General features: G+C 41.8%; 1 protein-coding gene across 1 annotated transcript; it reads right to left on the reverse strand.

Moving 5' to 3' along the window:
* Window positions 1-3,659: 3,659 nt before the first annotated feature.
* Window positions 3,660-7,127, reverse strand: krt94 (keratin 94). The gene is given in 8 exon segments (XM_039809583.1): window positions 3,660-3,964; window positions 4,069-4,082; window positions 4,219-4,439; window positions 5,102-5,168; window positions 5,344-5,555; window positions 5,696-5,852; window positions 5,971-6,053; window positions 6,450-7,127. Coding segments are annotated over 8 exon segments (1,467 nt in total). The 5' UTR covers window positions 7,113-7,127; the 3' UTR covers window positions 3,660-3,914.
* Window positions 7,128-18,171: the final 11,044 nt, after the last annotated feature.

An 18,171-nucleotide genomic window follows, 5' to 3' on the forward strand; every position in this document is an offset into this window, starting at 1 on the left:
TCTGTGGCCAAAATGACCTACATTTAAATATGCTGTCTGCTTATTGGTTAGTGCCAATATGCACATACTATATTTTTTATTTCTGTCTTATTTATTTGTATGTAATTTGTAGTTATTCACTTACAGGCTACATTTCACTTATTGCTGAACTTTTCCACATTCCAATCTGGTTATAAAGTGCTACATGCAAAGCATCAAGTTTATTATTACTACTGCCTTTTTTATGGCTGGTGCGATGAATGCACGTCTGTTGAAGTTTATTGTGAGCCTTCAAGGCACACTCACACAAACTTACAGAATTTGGAAAATCAGAGTCATGCACTACAGTAGGTGTTTACAGTCAGTAGCAGTTTTGTAGGGAAAATGTGCCTCACTCTGCCTTGGAGCGGTTTTGATCAGTAGTTCTTTCACTGGGTATTTACTCTCTCTAGTTTTGTGTATCCTAATAGAGATTTCAACAGAATGTATTTCTTAAACACACTATATGTAGGTGTGGGTTTCTCCACCCAGTGCATGCTGGGATATGCTCCAATACATACACACGCACCCAGCCCATGGGAAGCTTTAAGAGTAAATGTGGTCAATTTTACAGTCATTACTGAAAAATGCAAGAGGATCAAACCTTTTTGTATGAACTCACTCTTTCATGATAGCATGCATTGTCTATAGAATGCTACTAAAGCTGCTGTAAGCCCTGCCCAAGTAGTTCCATCTTGGTCTTCAGGATTTTGCAATTGTACTGTATGTAGGGTGTGGTTCCTTAAAACAGCCCTACCTGTTACACTTCCACCTTTCAGCCATCCTGTACCTTTGAATCAGAGCTAATTTTTTTTTTTTTATTAAAAATAGAAGACAATACTCAAAGTCAGTATCTGTGTTTTAATGGTGGGAATGGACTGACAGGAGGACCAAACTCACAGCCATGCAAATGGATGAAAAATCACATCTATCTCATGCTTGGCCAGGCCTGAAAGCTCCTGAAGTGTATTTGGTCTTGTTCCACTCTCCCTCTCAACTGTTCCTACGCCTCGCCGCAGCTAGGGCGCAGTTTGAAAACTTTCACAGTAAGGTCTGATGCCATACGGAGTGTTAGACCTTTAGCAAAGAGGTTCGGCATTCCTCTCAGCTTGTGTGTCAAACCTAACACTGCTCCAGAATAGAGTCCGCCAGGCGAGTGAAGAATGTTCCTTCTCTCTGCAGCCCCTTAATGGACTTTTTGACCCTGAGACATCAACATTCCTGCTGATACGGACGTCAGCCTCCGTTTTAACCGTTGCAGACATGACTAATACTTTACTAAACACTTCACTGGTATAAAAAAAAAAAACGAATGCGATTTGGTAAAAGTTCACACTGAAATACAGTAGGCCCACATTCAAGTGATTTTTCTGATTAGACTTTTGACATTCTTTAATTAAACCAATCAATACTTTATTACTGTAAAGAAACAGTTAGAAGCAGTTTTTGAAATATGATTCAATTTCTTGCAGTGTTCGATGAGAAGATTGATACCACTCTTTTTCAACATGAAAGTGGTACCAATCTTCTCAAGAAAGCAAAACAGAGTACTTCCCGAAATGTCAAACTATTATTTTAATCCTTCTGCTAGCACTAAATAAATTGTTTAAAATCATACTGTGTGAATTACAGCTTGCAGACTAGGGATTTAGTTGCAGGAAAGGGAAACGCTACACACACTGTGGGAAAGCCCCCTGTTGCTTCAACAGTTTCAATAGAAAGCAGATAACTGAAAGAATCCGAATTATTTTGAACTTGTCATCAATTTAACTGAATTGAACTCTCTAAATGTCAAGTATTTCATGACATCAAGGGAGTAACATCTTCTTTTCCTCTCTGATCTCACTCTCTGCTAGCCTCAGGCTAGCCTTGGATGCCAGACAGCTATTAAAATACAGAAATTACTGTTGGCAACTTGGCGCTACTTCCTATCCTATCCTTTGTGCGGCCACGTGCAGACAGTCTGCCCATTCATGTTCTAAATAATAACCTAACCACTACAAAGTGTCGGCATCTTGTTTTCTTGTCTGTCTTATCCCGATCTTCTTATCAGTCAAATCCATCATTAACCCAAATTTCCTTATTTCTTTATGACAGCTTACGCCCAGAGGCTCCACAACACATTGAAGCCAGTCCTTCAAGTGCGCCGACTTCCAGTTTTGTGGGCAAGGTGGTGGTTTAGCAATCATTCATGAAACTGACGTCAAAACAAATAATTTACATAAAAGGATAGCGGTGACAATGCAGTATTGGGGCTTTTAAAATCCACCAGTTCCTTAAATTCGTCCACCACCCAAATAGACTGAGATGATTAAAAGGTTGTAGCTCTGTATGTCATTGTCAGTTTACAGGGGGTTATGTGCAGGACTAGTTCTCACCCACAAATTGTAATTTTACACATGAGATACCATGTGAATTCTTTTCACCTTTGGACAGATCCAAGCTAGCTCCCCCCCCACACACACACACACACTTTAGCATTTGTACTGTATCGAAAATTTCATGAAGTGACACCGTCGAACTCATGAGGTTTATTGCTTGGTAATTGCTCTCGACAAGCCCACTGCGTTAAACACTGATCTGGGGAGAAGCTCTTTTTTATGACCTCTGCTTTGGACTTTCATGTGAAATTACAAGCATAGCTGGAAGGGCTTTGTTATCAACAATCATTATAACAGTGTGGAGGAGACACTGATGTGCAACAAAATGGGTCCAAATAAGGGTGGATGAAGCTCCTCAAAGGAGGTTGGATTTTGCAATTTGATCCTCTCTATAATCTCCCTCCTCTCCAAAACTAACATTACGCCATAATTTGAGAATGTTGACCTCTTCACAGGATCACTGTAATTCCAGAGGCTGTAACTGCTGACCTGCACAGAGTGCAAAAGCTCAAATACTACTTTCACCCCCTCTCTGTCTCTATCTTCCACACACACTCACACACTACACCAACATAACAATTTCCTGCCTCTCTTTCACACAAAACATACATTAAATCACCATCATCTAAGGTGCTGCACCCTTCACGATACTTTATCATAGCACCTCATTAGTCATTTGCAATCAACCATCCTTCATAAAAGAGGCCAAAGTGCAGTACTGATAACACCTGTTTCCACAATGACTCTCTTTGTTCTGTTAGTCAGTGTTTGCATTTCCACTCAGCATTTCTGTCCTGATCTGTGTATGTTCTTGTTACTAGGTGACATGAGTTAGATAGACTTATGGTAACACTGTGCTGAAAGCCTCCAGGGCAAAGATTAGTCAACCATTTGGGTGTGTCTTGTTTAAAAAACCTCTCTGGGCAAAGCCCAGGGTCATTCACTTTATTTGGTCCCATAACTTGCACTTTTCTTCAACTTTTATTGCTTTGTTTGAGTTCTGAGAGCATCAGGTTCAACATGGCTCTTTCTGAGTGGTCTTTTTTTCTTTAAATCCTAATGCTTTCCACACTGGGGCTGTTAACCATTGTTCACCCTTTCCTGACAACATCCCTGTTACGTAATACAGATTTCCGTAACTCCACATCCCACCTCCCAGAACGTAATGCAGTTGCCATGGCGACCGCATAAACAGAGCAGTGTTATTAAAAGATATGTCCGTTATTCTAAAAGACCAGTAAAGTCACAAAACAACATAAGTTGTATTTACCAGCAGATTTATTTTTCAGACAGATCACACATAAACACACACACACACACACACAATGATTTCTTCTAAAGCAAATTAAATGCAAATGTTGTAAACGGGCTTTACTTTTAACATATCTGAGTTTTCTCCAGTACAGTTTCACTCATCTTGTGTAACAGCTTTTATTAGCTGGAGTATGTGTGTGTGTGTGTGTGTGTGTGTGAATGTGTGCATCTGAGAACAGCTTGTCCTGCCAGTTGCACCTCCTAGCTGGAACTGCGCACAGTGGTGGTTGTGACTGTGGTCTTTGAGCCCCCTGTAAAAAAGAAGGAAAAAACTCATGATGGCAGTGCTTCAAGCTTGTATAACACTGACTGTACTGTTGTTATGTAATTACTTGTTAAAAGAGACATTGCTTACCTGTAGCAATAGGTCTAGAATGAGAGAGAGAGAGAGAGAGAGAGAGAGAGAGAGAAAAGAGAAGTGGAGGCAAACAGTGAGTGAAGTGGGCATGTGCATTTCTGGTCTAAATGGTCTCCTAAGTCCATGCTCCTGTATCATTGCATCTACCTGGACTCCTCTGTTTCCAGCAGGCTCCTGTAGGTTGCGATCTCCTGCTCCAGCCTGGTCTTGATGTCCAGCAGCATCTTGTAGTCCTGGCCCTGCTGTTCGATGCTCGAGCGCACGTTGCCTAGTTCGTTTTCAAGCATGTTGATTGTGTCTTGGAAGGCGCCGAGCATAGCACTGTAACGACCTTCTGTCTCTGCCAGTGTGTTCTCCAGAGCCCCTTTCTGATAGAGAGGAAAAGAGAAGGGGAGTTGACTTCATGCACACACATTGGGACTCATAGTTTGATGTTTATACTTGCAAACCAGTTTCCTGTAACTCTTTTGTGACAATAGGAAGGTAAAGTCTGTAACCACCAACCACGCACTGGATTATAAATGTCAGATAGACACAAAAGTATGTCTGTATTTTCAGCATTTTCCCTTTTGTGAAGGAGTGATTAGCAGGGGAATATGTATAAGGTTTTGAATGCTTGTGTCTTTTAGCTGCTCCTCTATTGTTACACAGGAGCAGTATGCTGTTCTTGAAGGGAGTGTTAAACTATTTACTCCAGCTGGGCACAGATAGTCATCCAGTTCAGCATTCCTTCAGCTTTCTTCAAGCTCTTCCAGTCTTCCAGAATTTGAGCAGATGTCTGTGAAATGTTTTCCTCAGCAAGAGCTCTCCCTCCCTTCTCCACAGTTCCATCACTCTTATCTCTCTCTCTCCCTCCCTTCGTTCTTTCAACAAAGCCTCTTTTCTGTTACCCTCCCCCTGCTCTTTCAACCTCTATCACTGTCTGTTTCTCCATTTTCCATGACAAGAAAGCGATCAGGGACTTTTGCTCATATAAGGCAAGATAAGTGAGATGGGAACAGATGTTTTTTTTTTTTTTTGGGGCCCTCACCATGCTGAGCTGAGACTGCAGCTCAATCTCCAGGCCCCTGCATTTAGCCCTGCAGGTCACCGATACTCTGTTTTTGGTGTGTGGTGTGTGTTTTTTTTTTTTGGGGGGACCCCCCTTTTTGGGGGGGGGGGGGGGGAAACAAAAAAACAAAGAAACAGTTGTGAAGAAGACTTGTTGATTACTCCTCTGAGTTTCACATAAGATTAGGTTTAATTACAGGTTAGACTCTTGAAGGAGTGAACCCAGTCATTTGCAGCGTGTGGGATGTGATTGTTTATGGAAGTCTATTCACCTTCTCATTAAACCAGGACTCCTGGTCGCGACGATGTTTGTCAGTGATGGCTTCGTACTGGGCGCGGATCTCGGTCAGGACTTTGTTGAGGTCTGCCTGGGGCGCGGCATCCACCTCCACGTTGACTGTGCCAGTAAGCTGAGAACGCATTGCTGCCAGCTCCTAAATGATCAGGTGGGGAAAGAAATGAGATATGAGATCTATTGGTTTGAGTTTCAAACTGTTCTACAGCTGTGAAGAAGCACGCTCCTGTAGTCACAGCTAGCAGTAATAATGATAGCTAGAGGATGTGCATCATTCACCTCTGCGTGATTCTTCTTGAGGTATGCCAGCTCATCCTGCAGGCCCTCGATCTGCATCTCCAGGTCAGCCTTGGTCAGGGTGGTCTGGTCCAGCAGACGGCGCAGGTTGGCGATGTCAGCCTCAACTGACTGGCGCATCATCAGCTCATGGTCGAATCTAATTAGTTTTTGAGAGTAGAGAACACCGATATGAGACAACTACAACTCTTGAGCATTTTTGTTTGACATTAACACGATGAAGATAGGTCCACAGAAGTGTGAAGATTCATGCTTACTTGGTTTTGAAGTCATCAGCAGCCAGTTTGGAGTTGTCAATCTGGAGCAGAATGTTGGCATTGCCGATGGTGGCGCCGGCAATCTTTAGAAAAGAAGGACAATGGGAGTTGGTCAGAAGGCAAACGTCTCAATTGAATAGTTCATTGTGCAGTTCAAACAGTGGCATAGACTGGTTTACTCTAGATTTACAGACTAATCAGTTAACTTCTCATGCAGCGCTTCTCAGCTGCATCACAAGCATCACCCTTTGAAGTCATAATGCCATGCACAGTATTCCCCTAAACTTTTGACAACCTTTTCTTGTTTATTTTGAGCTTTCAGAAATCATACATTGTTAATTTTCCATCAAAAGACCAAGGATTCAGGAGCATAAGGGATCATGTAGACTGTACTTATGTCTCTGCCCTTTTAAAACCCTCCCTTAATAATCATTAACAGAACAGCAAACATTTGACTTGTCTGGTGTTACACACTATACCTTGTCCTTCAGGTCATTGATGATGGCCCAGTATTTGCTGTAGTCCCTCTCTGCTGCAGGCCCCTTCTGCTCATAGTACTCTCTGATCTGCACCTCCAGCTTGGCGTTGGCCGCCTCCAGAGAGCGGACCTTGTCCAGGTAGGAAGCCAGACGGTCGTTCAGGTTTTGCATGGTGGCCTTCTCGTTCAGGTGCACGGAGCTCTGGTCCAGGGCGTTGGACAGGTCAAACCCGCCGCTGCCGTACCCCATGCCGCCTCCCATGCCGCCTCCCATGCCACCTCCATACCCGGAGGAGACAGTGCGCACGCTGGTAGAGGAGATGCGTGGGCCACTTCTGAAGCTCAGTCCTGACACGCTGTGAGCCTTGTGGGGAGCAGCACTTGATGTGTAGCTGCGGCTCTGCCTGGTGATCATGGAGGGACCACCAACGGTGCTCTGGCTGTAAAACATGATGGCTGACTGTCTGCTGGTCAAGAGTGAACACGAGGAGAGAGGGCCGTTATACAGCTGTAAACTGTAGCAGGATTGTGGAGTTTGGTAGAGGGAGGCAGGCTCTTGATATAGTGCTGGACCTGGGGCGGGCCTGGCTGGGAGGAGGGAGGTGGAGAGGGTAGGAGGGAGGTTTCCTTTACAGTTAAGCCACGGGCTTGGCAGAACCTCCATTTGTTTTCCTTTAAGGACAAGGATTCAGTTTCTTTCCACTCCTGTGAGGACACCATTATGGAATGTGTGTTTTTTTGTGTTTTCTGTGTTTATGTGTAAGGGTTTGGTCCATGGGGACCTCTCTGAGTGCTTATACGTGTGTGTGTGTGTGTGTGTGTGTGTGTGTGTGTGTGTGTGTGTGTGTGTGTGTGTGTGTGTGTGTGTGTGTGTGTGTGTGTGTGTGTGTGTGTGTGTGTGTGTGTGTGTGTGTGTGTGTGTGTGTGTGTCTCTATCTGCATGTATGATTTGTGTATGCTTTCATTAATACCTGCAGGTCTATCTTTCATCAGCGTTAACAATGATGATAAGGTTGTGTTACAGTCAAGTTAAAACAATCCAGATGAAACATTTAATCATCATTCAGTCATTAAATGTTTTAAACAGAAGATAATACAAAACTGGTTTCATGAATCACTTGTTTTCAAAAAGATTATTTGTAGCATTATTAATTAATAGTAACATGATGTTACTTTGTGAGCAAATAGAGTTTTTATACAGTTATTCTTTTAGACACAAAAAAAGAGTAGTAAAAGATACAAGACTTTGATATTTCATCAAATGCTAATTTTACCTGAATGACATTGCGGTTGACCACATAAAATGAGCTATTACTGATTGAAAGCTGCACAAACACTTTGGAGCCTTGAACTAGGGAATTCGTCAGACCCCCATTGTTCACCATATCACACACAACATCCACCCTCAGTCCTATATCCTGTGTGTGTGTGTGTGTGTGTGTGTGTGTGTGTGTGTGTGTGTGTGTGTGTGTGTGTGTGTGTGTGTGTGTGTGTGTGTGTGTGTGTGTGTGTGTGTGCGCAGTCCATTTTGTTAGTTTTGGCCATTGTCACGGGCTGTGTAAGAGATGAGAGAGCGCCTCAAGGGATTCTGTGGGGTATCTTTGTGTGGGCAAATGTGTGGCTGCCTGGGTGTGCACGCAAGTGTGTGTGCAAACACAAGTGTATGTTTTTTTGTGTGTGTGTGTGTGTGTGTGTGTGTGTGTGTGTGTGTGTGTGTGTGTACCTGCATACGTGCGTGTGTGTGCGTGTTTGTTTGCGTGCGTACGTACGTGTGCGCATGCGTGTGCGTGTGCGTGTGTGTCCTCCTTATCTCAGTGTTGGGCTGTGGCCAAATTCTGGCCTCTTAGTGGAACATCTGGTGTCAGCTGGGGGGAGGTGAGGGAAGCACATGGGGGTCACCTCTGAGTCAGAGGGAGAAGTGAATCATGCTTCTAATACGCTGTGTGTATACTGCACCACATAATCTACCTAAAAAAATGTGGTGATCACAGATACTTGGACAAAATTAGGGATGCACCGAATCCAGATTTTTGGGGTTCGGCCGAATAACGAATCCACTGGTTAAGATTCTGCCGAATCCGAAACAGAATACCGATCCTACTCCCATCCTTAGTCCATTAACACAGTAAACACATTAATGAAGTAAACAATGTCCACAGCCTCTAAAATAGTTAAATGTAACAACTTAAAGGTCCGATGACATGGTGCTTTTTGGATGCTTTTATATAGACCTTAGTGGTCCCCTAATACTGTATCTGAAGCCAGTCCCACAATGAGCTTTCCTTAGGATGTGACATTTCTGTGTCTGTAGCTATTGAGGAGGAGAGAGGGGCAAGGTGGAGGGTGGGGGTGTGGCCTTGACCAACTGCCACTTTTCTCGTTTGAAAGCCATGATGTCTCTCTCTCATGGGTGGGCTAAATTCTCTGGGCAGGCTCATAACAAGCAAGATTCCAGAACAGCTCATCTGAGCTTTCATTTTCTCAAAGGCAGAGTAGGATACCCAGGGCTCGGTTTACACCTATCACCATTTCAAGCCAATTGGGGACAATAGGCAGGCTGGGGGAACTCATATTAGTGTTAAAAAACCTCATAAAGTGAAATTTTCATGCCATGGGACCTTTAATGTTGAATTCACACACTCATTTCACATCGTAGGAAAGCACATCGCTATCGCCAGATGAGTGACAATTTTCGCTAACCAGTGTATGATGAAGGCATGTTGGGTGGTTGAAATTAGAAAGCTAACGAGTTAGCGTTAGCTAACTAGTAGCAGTTGGCCGTTCGGTCGCTCCACTCCCACTGTGGGGAGCTGTCATGTGCCGAGAGAACGGCTGACAGCCGGGAGAGGCACTGTCTGGTTAACACAAGTTTTTAGCTGTGACTGTCCTTCCTTTGCCATACCTGAAGTTGCTGCATTTTGGCTGCTGTCTGTAGATTCCTTCATGCACAACTCGTTTTCTTTCAGATGTTTCATACGCAAATGATTTAACAGCGGCAATGTTGTGTATTGTTTAGGGTCCTTGCCACCACGAGACAAATCAGCATTGCAAATTGAACATGTAGCTCGACTTGAATGGCCTTCTTTTGACTGAAAGTACTGCCAAACAACACTTTTTCTGCTCACAAGTTCCATTTTCACTTTCTCACGGCCTAGCCTACTGCATTGAACGGTCCACTTACGTAAACCCCTTCCCGTAATCAACGCCGGCGTCATTACGTCGACCAGCGTAGTGTGAGAAGTGCAAGCGTAGGGTTCGTTTTCGTGTAAAAAAATTCTAAGGTTCGACAGAAACCGAACCCCGTCAAAAAGCCCAATTTTCAGCTGAATCCGAACCCGAATCCTGGATTCGGTGCATCCTTAGACAAAATTAGAGGATTCCTTCTGGAATAAGATATAAAGTTTAAACCATAAACCCGTTTTAGCCTAAACTTCAATTTTCTCATCTAACTTTCGGCATATTTCCCAAAATGTCAAACTATTCCCATAAGACAACACAACTACACAATTCAAAGTGTACTGCAACATCTTATTCTTTCTTCTCATTCCTTTCTGTTTTATTCTAGACTCTTTTAGACTTCTGTACATAGTTTTCCCCACCAAATGCCTTTTTAAGGGAAATTACTTTTATAACATTAAAATAAATCATTATAGAAGCCTCTTGTGGTTTTAGGAGTTGTAACAGTCTAAGAATAGGATATGGGTCAAAGACCAAAATGTCTAATATGTGGGTCCATGGTTGCTGTTGCCTTATAGGATAAGAGTTAAAACAAGTCAAGTTTATTTGTGTAGCCCTCAGTCACTGTTATGTATAATCTAAGTGGGCCTGTCAGTACCCACATTATGAAAACAGTGTGTTAAAAAAGACTCCTCCAGTCTAAGACCCTCGCTGAGAATAAGAAATAACTCCCACCAGGAGATCAGAGGGGGGAAACACACAAAACCCTGGGAGGTGCTGTCTCAGAAGGGTCTCAGACTCGTGCAATGTTTAAATCCAGGTGAGTTTACTGTTTGTGGTCCACAACATGCCACGTAAATTAATACATCAGAGTTTTAAGGAACGTTTTGTGCTGAGACTTGCTTGCAGCTTAATCGGTGGCAACTTTGGCACAGGGGCTGAAACGTAGCTTTGTGTATAGTAGGATGAAGACAAATTGGATAAGTTCATGTCCTCATGGGCTTGAGACCATAGATGGGTGTTTTCACTAAAACCAATTTCATGATTCATGCACATGGTTGACTGAAATCCAACCGTACAGTCTTACAAGAAACTCTTACCACTTTGTCTTTTTCATGTACTTCATTTGTGGTATCAATGCAACCATTTTTTATATTGTAATTGCCATGTTAAATGAGTAAGACATGTAATGACTGTGTATTTACAGCTTCTCATGAGCGCTTCAAACCCAGATTAAAAGTTACTTTTTGGTATCTAGCTCAGCATGATTGAGAACAAAGTCTGTCATCCTGAATATTTACTCAAAGCAAACCTGCAGGACTTCCAGTAACACAAAAGCTTAAAATAAATACACAGTAATATCTAATCACTGATTTAGACTGTTGAATCCTGTACGTCTTTGAGAGCTTTACTTCTAACTTCATCTGAATCTTTGAAGTGTCTCCACATGTCCTTTGTGGGAGTTTTTTAATGCATCATTAGTAATAAACTATATGACTCAGCAGAAATACTACTCCACCCAGTGCCTCCTTCAAATCACACTGCTGGGTAAAACTGAAGATAAGACTTGTCGATAAACGCACTTCAACCTTTAAAAAAGGAGACAGAGCAATCTGTTGCCTGACACCTTTTCCATTGACTTTTCCTTTCATGGTGCAGCTTGTTAAATCTTGTGTGATGTGTAGTATGTCATGATGTAATATGTTAATCAAAGTGCATTCTACTTTAATAATGAGGGCATGTAGCAAATTGTAGCAAAAAGAAAGAAAATGCATGTGTCTAACTTTGAAAAGTGATTAAATATTATAAATCTATCCCAAATCCCCAGTTCTCATGGCACTGTGAAGTAGACTCACAATGAACTGTTACAGGGAGGTTACCTCTGGCAGTAACAGTTAAATACTTCATCCATGATGTTCTGTTCTTTCGGGCTGTGAAGAATAGAGGGATGGTATGATCTATTTAATGCAAAAACAAAGAGAGTCTAGCCTTAAGGAGACACGAAGGGAGGTCAACTGTTCTGTTTTTTACCTTAAGCAGGTCACCTTAAAGTTACCATAGTCTCAAAACAGTACCAAAATAATTCACTGTTTGTTTGCAGCATAGCAACTACGAGGATGACAAAGTGTGTCACTACTTGTGCTTCAATCTCGTCTATTGTCTTGAGGTGTGGATGGTTTGGATTCCTGCACCTGAGGGCAGACAAATGCAGTACAGTGTCCTTGCGTCAGTTTCATCGTGCAGTGGGAATGAGAGTTCGCTGGCGTTCCCATGTCTATCACAAACTGGTGGCTTCCTTTATAAAAAATTGGCACATCATGTCATGTCAACATGGCACTATAGTGCACCATTGTCCTTTGTTTTAGAGCACTCAGGGGACAATTCACAAATTATTTATTGCAGCAACTGATAGCACCATGAATTGCACATTTATTTTGTATAATAAAATCATATTTATTTATTTATTCTGGATGCATGTTTTAAATTTTTTTTATTACTATATATACCGATAGCCTATATATATATTCGTTTTTGCACACAGCTTCCCTGTCAAACAAATGTATTTATTTAATTAAAAAATCTAAATATCAGATTGGGATATGATACTTTGTCGAGCCCTCTCTCTCTCTCTCTCTCTCTCTCTCTCTCTCTCTCTCTCTCTCTCTCTCTCTCTCTCTCTCTCTCTCTCTCCCCTCCCTCTCTCCCTACAGCAGTTCCTTCCAGCTCTTACCTCATAAAGTTTTTCTTGGCTTGTGTGGAGGCGAGTGGTGATGAACAAAAGACTAAGCAGCCAGGGCCTCGAGTTTACAGCTAATTACCCGACAGACAAAACAAATAGTTAACTTGTGTCTTGCTAACATGCATGAGCTACTAGCTTATGTTATAAGTTAGCTAAGGTTTAGCTGAGGCATCATGGCCCTACTGGCTAATTTACTGTACTTAATGGAGACACTCCAGGTGAACAGCTACGTTAAAATCTGTCTTCGTTAACTAATTAAAATGCGCTAATTTGCACACATTTGACAAGGCACTGCAGGTGAACAGGATAAACAAAATAACTAAACATTAACACTAAACTTCCCCAGTTAATGAGTTAAGAGTCTTCCCACCTTAAATGTTAGGTTTAAATATTTAGATTAATTTAGAAGAAATCTACAGATGCAGCAGATGGAAGTAAAATAGACCAAAATCTATAAATTGACCAAAACATGAAAACAAAGTGTCCTGCATTAAACAGTAACTTCATTATTTTGATCGTAGGCTCCTCATCTAATAATAACAGTGTTATTTCCTGTAAAATTAACAAAATTGCAGCAACCGCCTTTTTCAGTTTAGTGTGAAGATTTTTGTTGACATTCTTTATAAAAAATTTTTTTTTAAGTGTTATTTATTCCAATAACACCAAAAGAATTAAAATGATTATTGCCATTTGCAAAATAAACAAGGTTTTAGTGAAACTATGTCCGTCTCCTTGGTGCAGTCACTTGTTCTAAATATATACTTGAAACTAGTAGCATAGAAAACATGCACATTGTGGCAGAGTTTCCTTTATTGTTTGTGATTAACCTGATGAACACTAAAAAGTCTCTGTGTGAACTGATTATTTTGTTGAGTATTTATTAAATACATTAAACAATTGCGTAAGGGAAATAAGATAAATTGGTAAGGTAGTGTTAATATATTTAGTGTTTTGTTTAAATTAGGCCTTTTTTGTCCTTGAGCCCCTGCCACCCAAAATGTCTCTGCATGTCCCTGCTTGTCTCAAGGTCTGATTTACAGAAGATATTGCGCTAATCATTACAGTGCAAACATGCCCATAATGTTAAGCAGCTGATTGCAATTATCCATGTATCCAAGTATAAATGTTGCCTTTGCGCCAAGAACACATCAGGTAAATGTGCTTTTTTACCACCAACTCTCTGAAGAAGCTAATCATTTCACTGTGCGTTTGGCTATTAGCACTGATCTTTGTGAATTGGATAGTTTTTGCTATGTATATGCATAGAAAGGAACCAAATCCCTACCCCATTCACTCATCATTTTGGTGGATTATTATCATTTGGTAGTAATTTCAATTTGTCCAATGACCAAAAACCTGCAAAACTGATGGAATCCCCATCAGCCATAGTTGTGTTAAGTGCTAATTAGCATACCATGCTAACACATTAAACGGAGATGATGAAGATGGCATGTTAGTATTGTCGTTGTGAGCATGTTAGCATACTTGCGTTGGCGTTAAGCTCAAAGCGCCGCTGTGCCTTGAGCGTGATTTATGGTCCTGCGGAAGCTCTACGCAGAGTTTTTGCCAAAGCCTACGTAAGGGACCGTTCGGTATTTATGGAATGGACCACCGGAGGAAAATAGGGGAGGGTCATGTCTTTTTATTCTTTGTTGAGGGGAGGGTCACCCCAACAAATTTAGTCTGGAGGGGGGTGGGGAGGTCACACAACTTTTGTATTCATGAAAACAGAAAAATTTCAAAGTGGCTTGTTTGGTGCATTTTTTTTCATGTAGCTCTTAGTCTCGGTCCTCCTTCGCTACTAGATGGGTCTGACCCATGAGTTTGCTGGGCCCCTGGTGGCTGAAACGGGTAATTGCATTGTTTAAAAAATTTGTGGAATAATTACATCTGGCATGACCAGATATTTTATAAATATCTTAAATAACACGAAACAACTAAATGGTGGTAGGTAATACATCTGATTTCATATACTGCTTTAGTGAAAAAAATATTACCTGGCTGACGATGGGAGCAGCAGGACGTAAAAAACGAAAATTACTGTTGCACTATGTCTGGACACCTTGCCGTGCCAACATTGCGATAAAGGTTTCTTACATGCCGTAAATGTGATGTCAGATAACAATTTGATTGCGGGTTTTGTGTATATTTGGACTTTTATATGTTTATTCCACTTTGTTCAAACGGCGAAGTGGAGAGGCCTCGTTCACCTGTTTGGAGCTGGCTGGTGAATGTGACGCACGTATTATAGACCTTGCTGGATACACCGTGACCCTTTTTGTTGATCTACTGATTGCTGTGGATTACTTTTTTTCCGTGTCATTGGATTACGGCAAAATACGGATCTTTTTCTCAACGTGTCTTAACATTTTATGGTGTGACTACGTTTCGTTTCTGCGTTTGGAGAGGCATCTCAACAGACTGTAGGTCGAACACTGATTGTTCACTGTTACATTTTAGTTGAATTATTCCGCCACTGTCTGTCTGTTGCATTCCAAGACAGCCGTGCCGCGATTGGATTTCATAAGGGCGAATTGTTAAATTGTTACAATGTAATTTAAAATTTGCTTTAAAGGTCCCATGACATGGTGTTCTTGGATGCTTTTATATAGACCTTAGTGGTGCCCTAATACTGTATCTGAAGTCTCTTTCCCATAATTCAGTGCAGAATTACAGCCACTAGAGCCAGTCCCACAATGAGCTTTCCTTAGGATGTGCCATTTCTGTGTCTGTAGCTATTGAGGAGGAGAGAGGGGGGGCAAGGTGGAGGGTGGGGGTGTGGCCTTGACCAACTGCCACTTTGCTTGTTTGAAAGCCATGATGTCTCCCTCTCATGGGTGGGCCAAATTCTCTGGGCGGGCAAAGCAGAGAAAGGGGAGGTAACCCTGCTCCTTATGACCTCATAAGGAGAAGATTCCATATCGGCCCATCTGAGCTTTCATTTTCTCAAAGGCAGAGCAGGATACCCAGGGCTCGGTTTACACCTATCGCCATTTCTAGCCACTGGGGGGCCATAGGCAGGCTGGGGGAACTCATATTAATGTTAAAAAACCTCATAAAGTGAAATTTTCATTCCATGGGACCTTTAAAAATGAACATATGTTTTGGAATATAATGTTCAGCTTTGGCAGCTTTACCTATGCTAAAATATACAATGACTGAGGAAGCCTAGTGAGGAGTCCATAGCAACCAGTGTTGCATTTGTTATTTCCCAGTGTCCTTTGCTGAATGGTCTCAATGTTGTGTTATATTTCATGTTAATACTAGTTTACTAGAGCAGTAACTTAGTATTTGAAGTAATGCAGTAATGCAGGAAGTGTGCATTTAGTTTCAATGCTTATTATGTTTCCACAACAATGTTAGTGAGTAAATCTACTGAAATGGCCACCACACCATAACAGAGGAGTGTGATGGGTAAGATGAGAATGCAGAGGTTAACTGTGTATGTCATGGCAGTAAAAAAATCAAATGGCATTTGTATGTCATTTTTAAGTGCAAACTAGCAGGAGTGTCATGTCTCTTTTTGAAATCATTTTGGATGGTCATAGAAAAAGTATTATTGGTGAGGGGAGGGTCAAGTCTTTTTAGCCTAAAGGTCCCAAAACTCCTCCGGTGGCCCCTTAGCTAAATAACAAACAGTCAGTGGCCTGAAGTTTTTAAATGTGCATTGGTGTGCGCGTCGATCTCTTTAAGATAATAGCATAATGGCCGGCATGTGTGTGTGGGGAGTGTGTGGTAGAGCGAGTAAGAGAGTGACAGTAATTAGCTTCGGAGCGAGTACCGACCATAGAGGCATATTGGGAGAAACAAAGTGTGAATAAATAAATGAATAGATTATGTATTATTTCCCCTGGAGAGCAATGCTTTTTCTTCCTTTTCTTTTGTTTTGGGAAAAACAAACAAACTGTATTTGTGCAGTAACCACTGAGCCGCCTTTGCACCACACTCTGGAGAAAGTGGCACAGCAACCAGGACTGATCTCTGTGACATTATGTATTTTCCTAGGCCAGTAATAAAGGGCTTGCCCTTCTATGTGTTCTGTGAATCAGTTCCAAAGTTATATGACTTCTAGTGAGAAGCCATTCCCGCCCTGTGTGAAAAATGAATCAGTTCTTTCTTTCTTAAGAACCAACCATTCAACAAAGCTTTAAGAAAATCTACTTTGAGTCTTTTGGAATGTCTTGTTTCCAAAGAGACGTAACGGTGCACATAGGGGCGTTTGACTGGGGGAAGGGGACTGAGTAGACACTGGATGCGGGGAGGTGCCCATAGAGAATCTACAGGGTCCAGAATACTGTGCTACGCCCCAGGGTGCAGCAAGAGCAGCTCTGTGCAGAGTTAGCAACTATGAATCACAGATGTGAGCCTGTAATGAAGCAACACAGTCCTCGGAGCCCCCTCTCGATATACCACACCCCTCCACAGGCATTATCAAATCCTGCTTAACAATCAGGCATGAACTGTGCAATCACATCCCAGCATGACACATTTCTGACAAGAAACCTGGACTGAATCATTGACTGAACATCTGCAGTGAAATGTGCTGACAGGTCGGATTACACGCATCTGTGTGTGTGTGTGTGCGTGTGTGTGCGTGTGGGTGGGTATGTGTGTGCGTGTGTGTCATGGTGTGACATGTAAAGAGTCGTTATGTGGGACCAGTTTCTGCAAACATATATAGTTAAACATTCACCTGCTTATTGTATTAAATTATCAGCTGAGCATATTGACTCTTTCATTCTTCCACTGTGGCTCGAGTAAACAAAAGCCTGTTGTGTCAATAGACCTATCTTGGCTCATTCCGGTAGTAGAATTATTGAAGATATATTAGAAGAAAGCTTGTTCTGTCTACTTCATATGCAAACGGTTGCTTTTGCTGGACATTTATAAATCCAATACTGATGCACAATAAAGGACGTACTGTATGTGCTAAAGAAATGTGTCATGTGTAAGAAACTGAAAAATATAATGAAACCCACACAAAGTTCATAAATCTAACTAAGGAAAAATAGGTAATAAGGTATTCAGGGGTTGTTACATCCCTCAGTTGACTGCAACAGATTATCACACAGCCACACCCTTCCTCTACAACAGATTTCTGAACAGTGGAGGTGAGAAGCACAGCTGAAGTGCACCATCTAGTGATAGTCACAGCAAAAAAAAACTCACCGTGGAGATTGAGCATGTACCCTATGCAGGAGTCACCAGTGAATCGCCATGCCACACCCAGTGGAGTTGTGAAAGTTGTGAAATGTGAGAGTTGTGAGAGTTGAAACTGCTGGCTTACCAAACTTTCTTTCCCTGAAAGCAAATTCATCAATCAGATTGTCACAGTGTATACAAACGGTAAACGGGGTAAAGAGGAATTTGAGATTCAAACCACAACACTGTTGTGTCTAAAGAATACTATTTATACTTATTAATGCAATAATAATTAAATAATGTGTTACAAGACATTCACTGTAACTGAATGTTCCCACGAAAAAAACGGCCCACATTTTATCTCTGTTATACAAGGACAGACACAAAGTATGTGGCTTCTCACTGCACACATGCAGTGCACATACATAACAGCAAACAGCTGCAGAATGTGTCTGTGAGTGGCTGAAGGAATCTGGAGTGTTATAAAGAGACAATGCAGTCAATCTACTTGTTCTTTTCTTGTTCTTGTTCTTTCTCTTGGTAACACATAATTTTGTGTCCACTTTGATCTCTCCACTGTTCTGTTTTGAAAGAGAAAGAACATGGGCATGGAGATCTGATGGGAGGTGGTGAGTTGTTGCTACAGGATTGGTCAGAGTGTTGT

The sequence above is a fragment of the Perca fluviatilis genome, chromosome 1 (genome assembly GCF_010015445.1).
Source record: "Perca fluviatilis chromosome 1, GENO_Pfluv_1.0, whole genome shotgun sequence".
Lineage (NCBI taxonomy): Eukaryota > Metazoa > Chordata > Actinopteri > Perciformes > Percidae > Perca > Perca fluviatilis.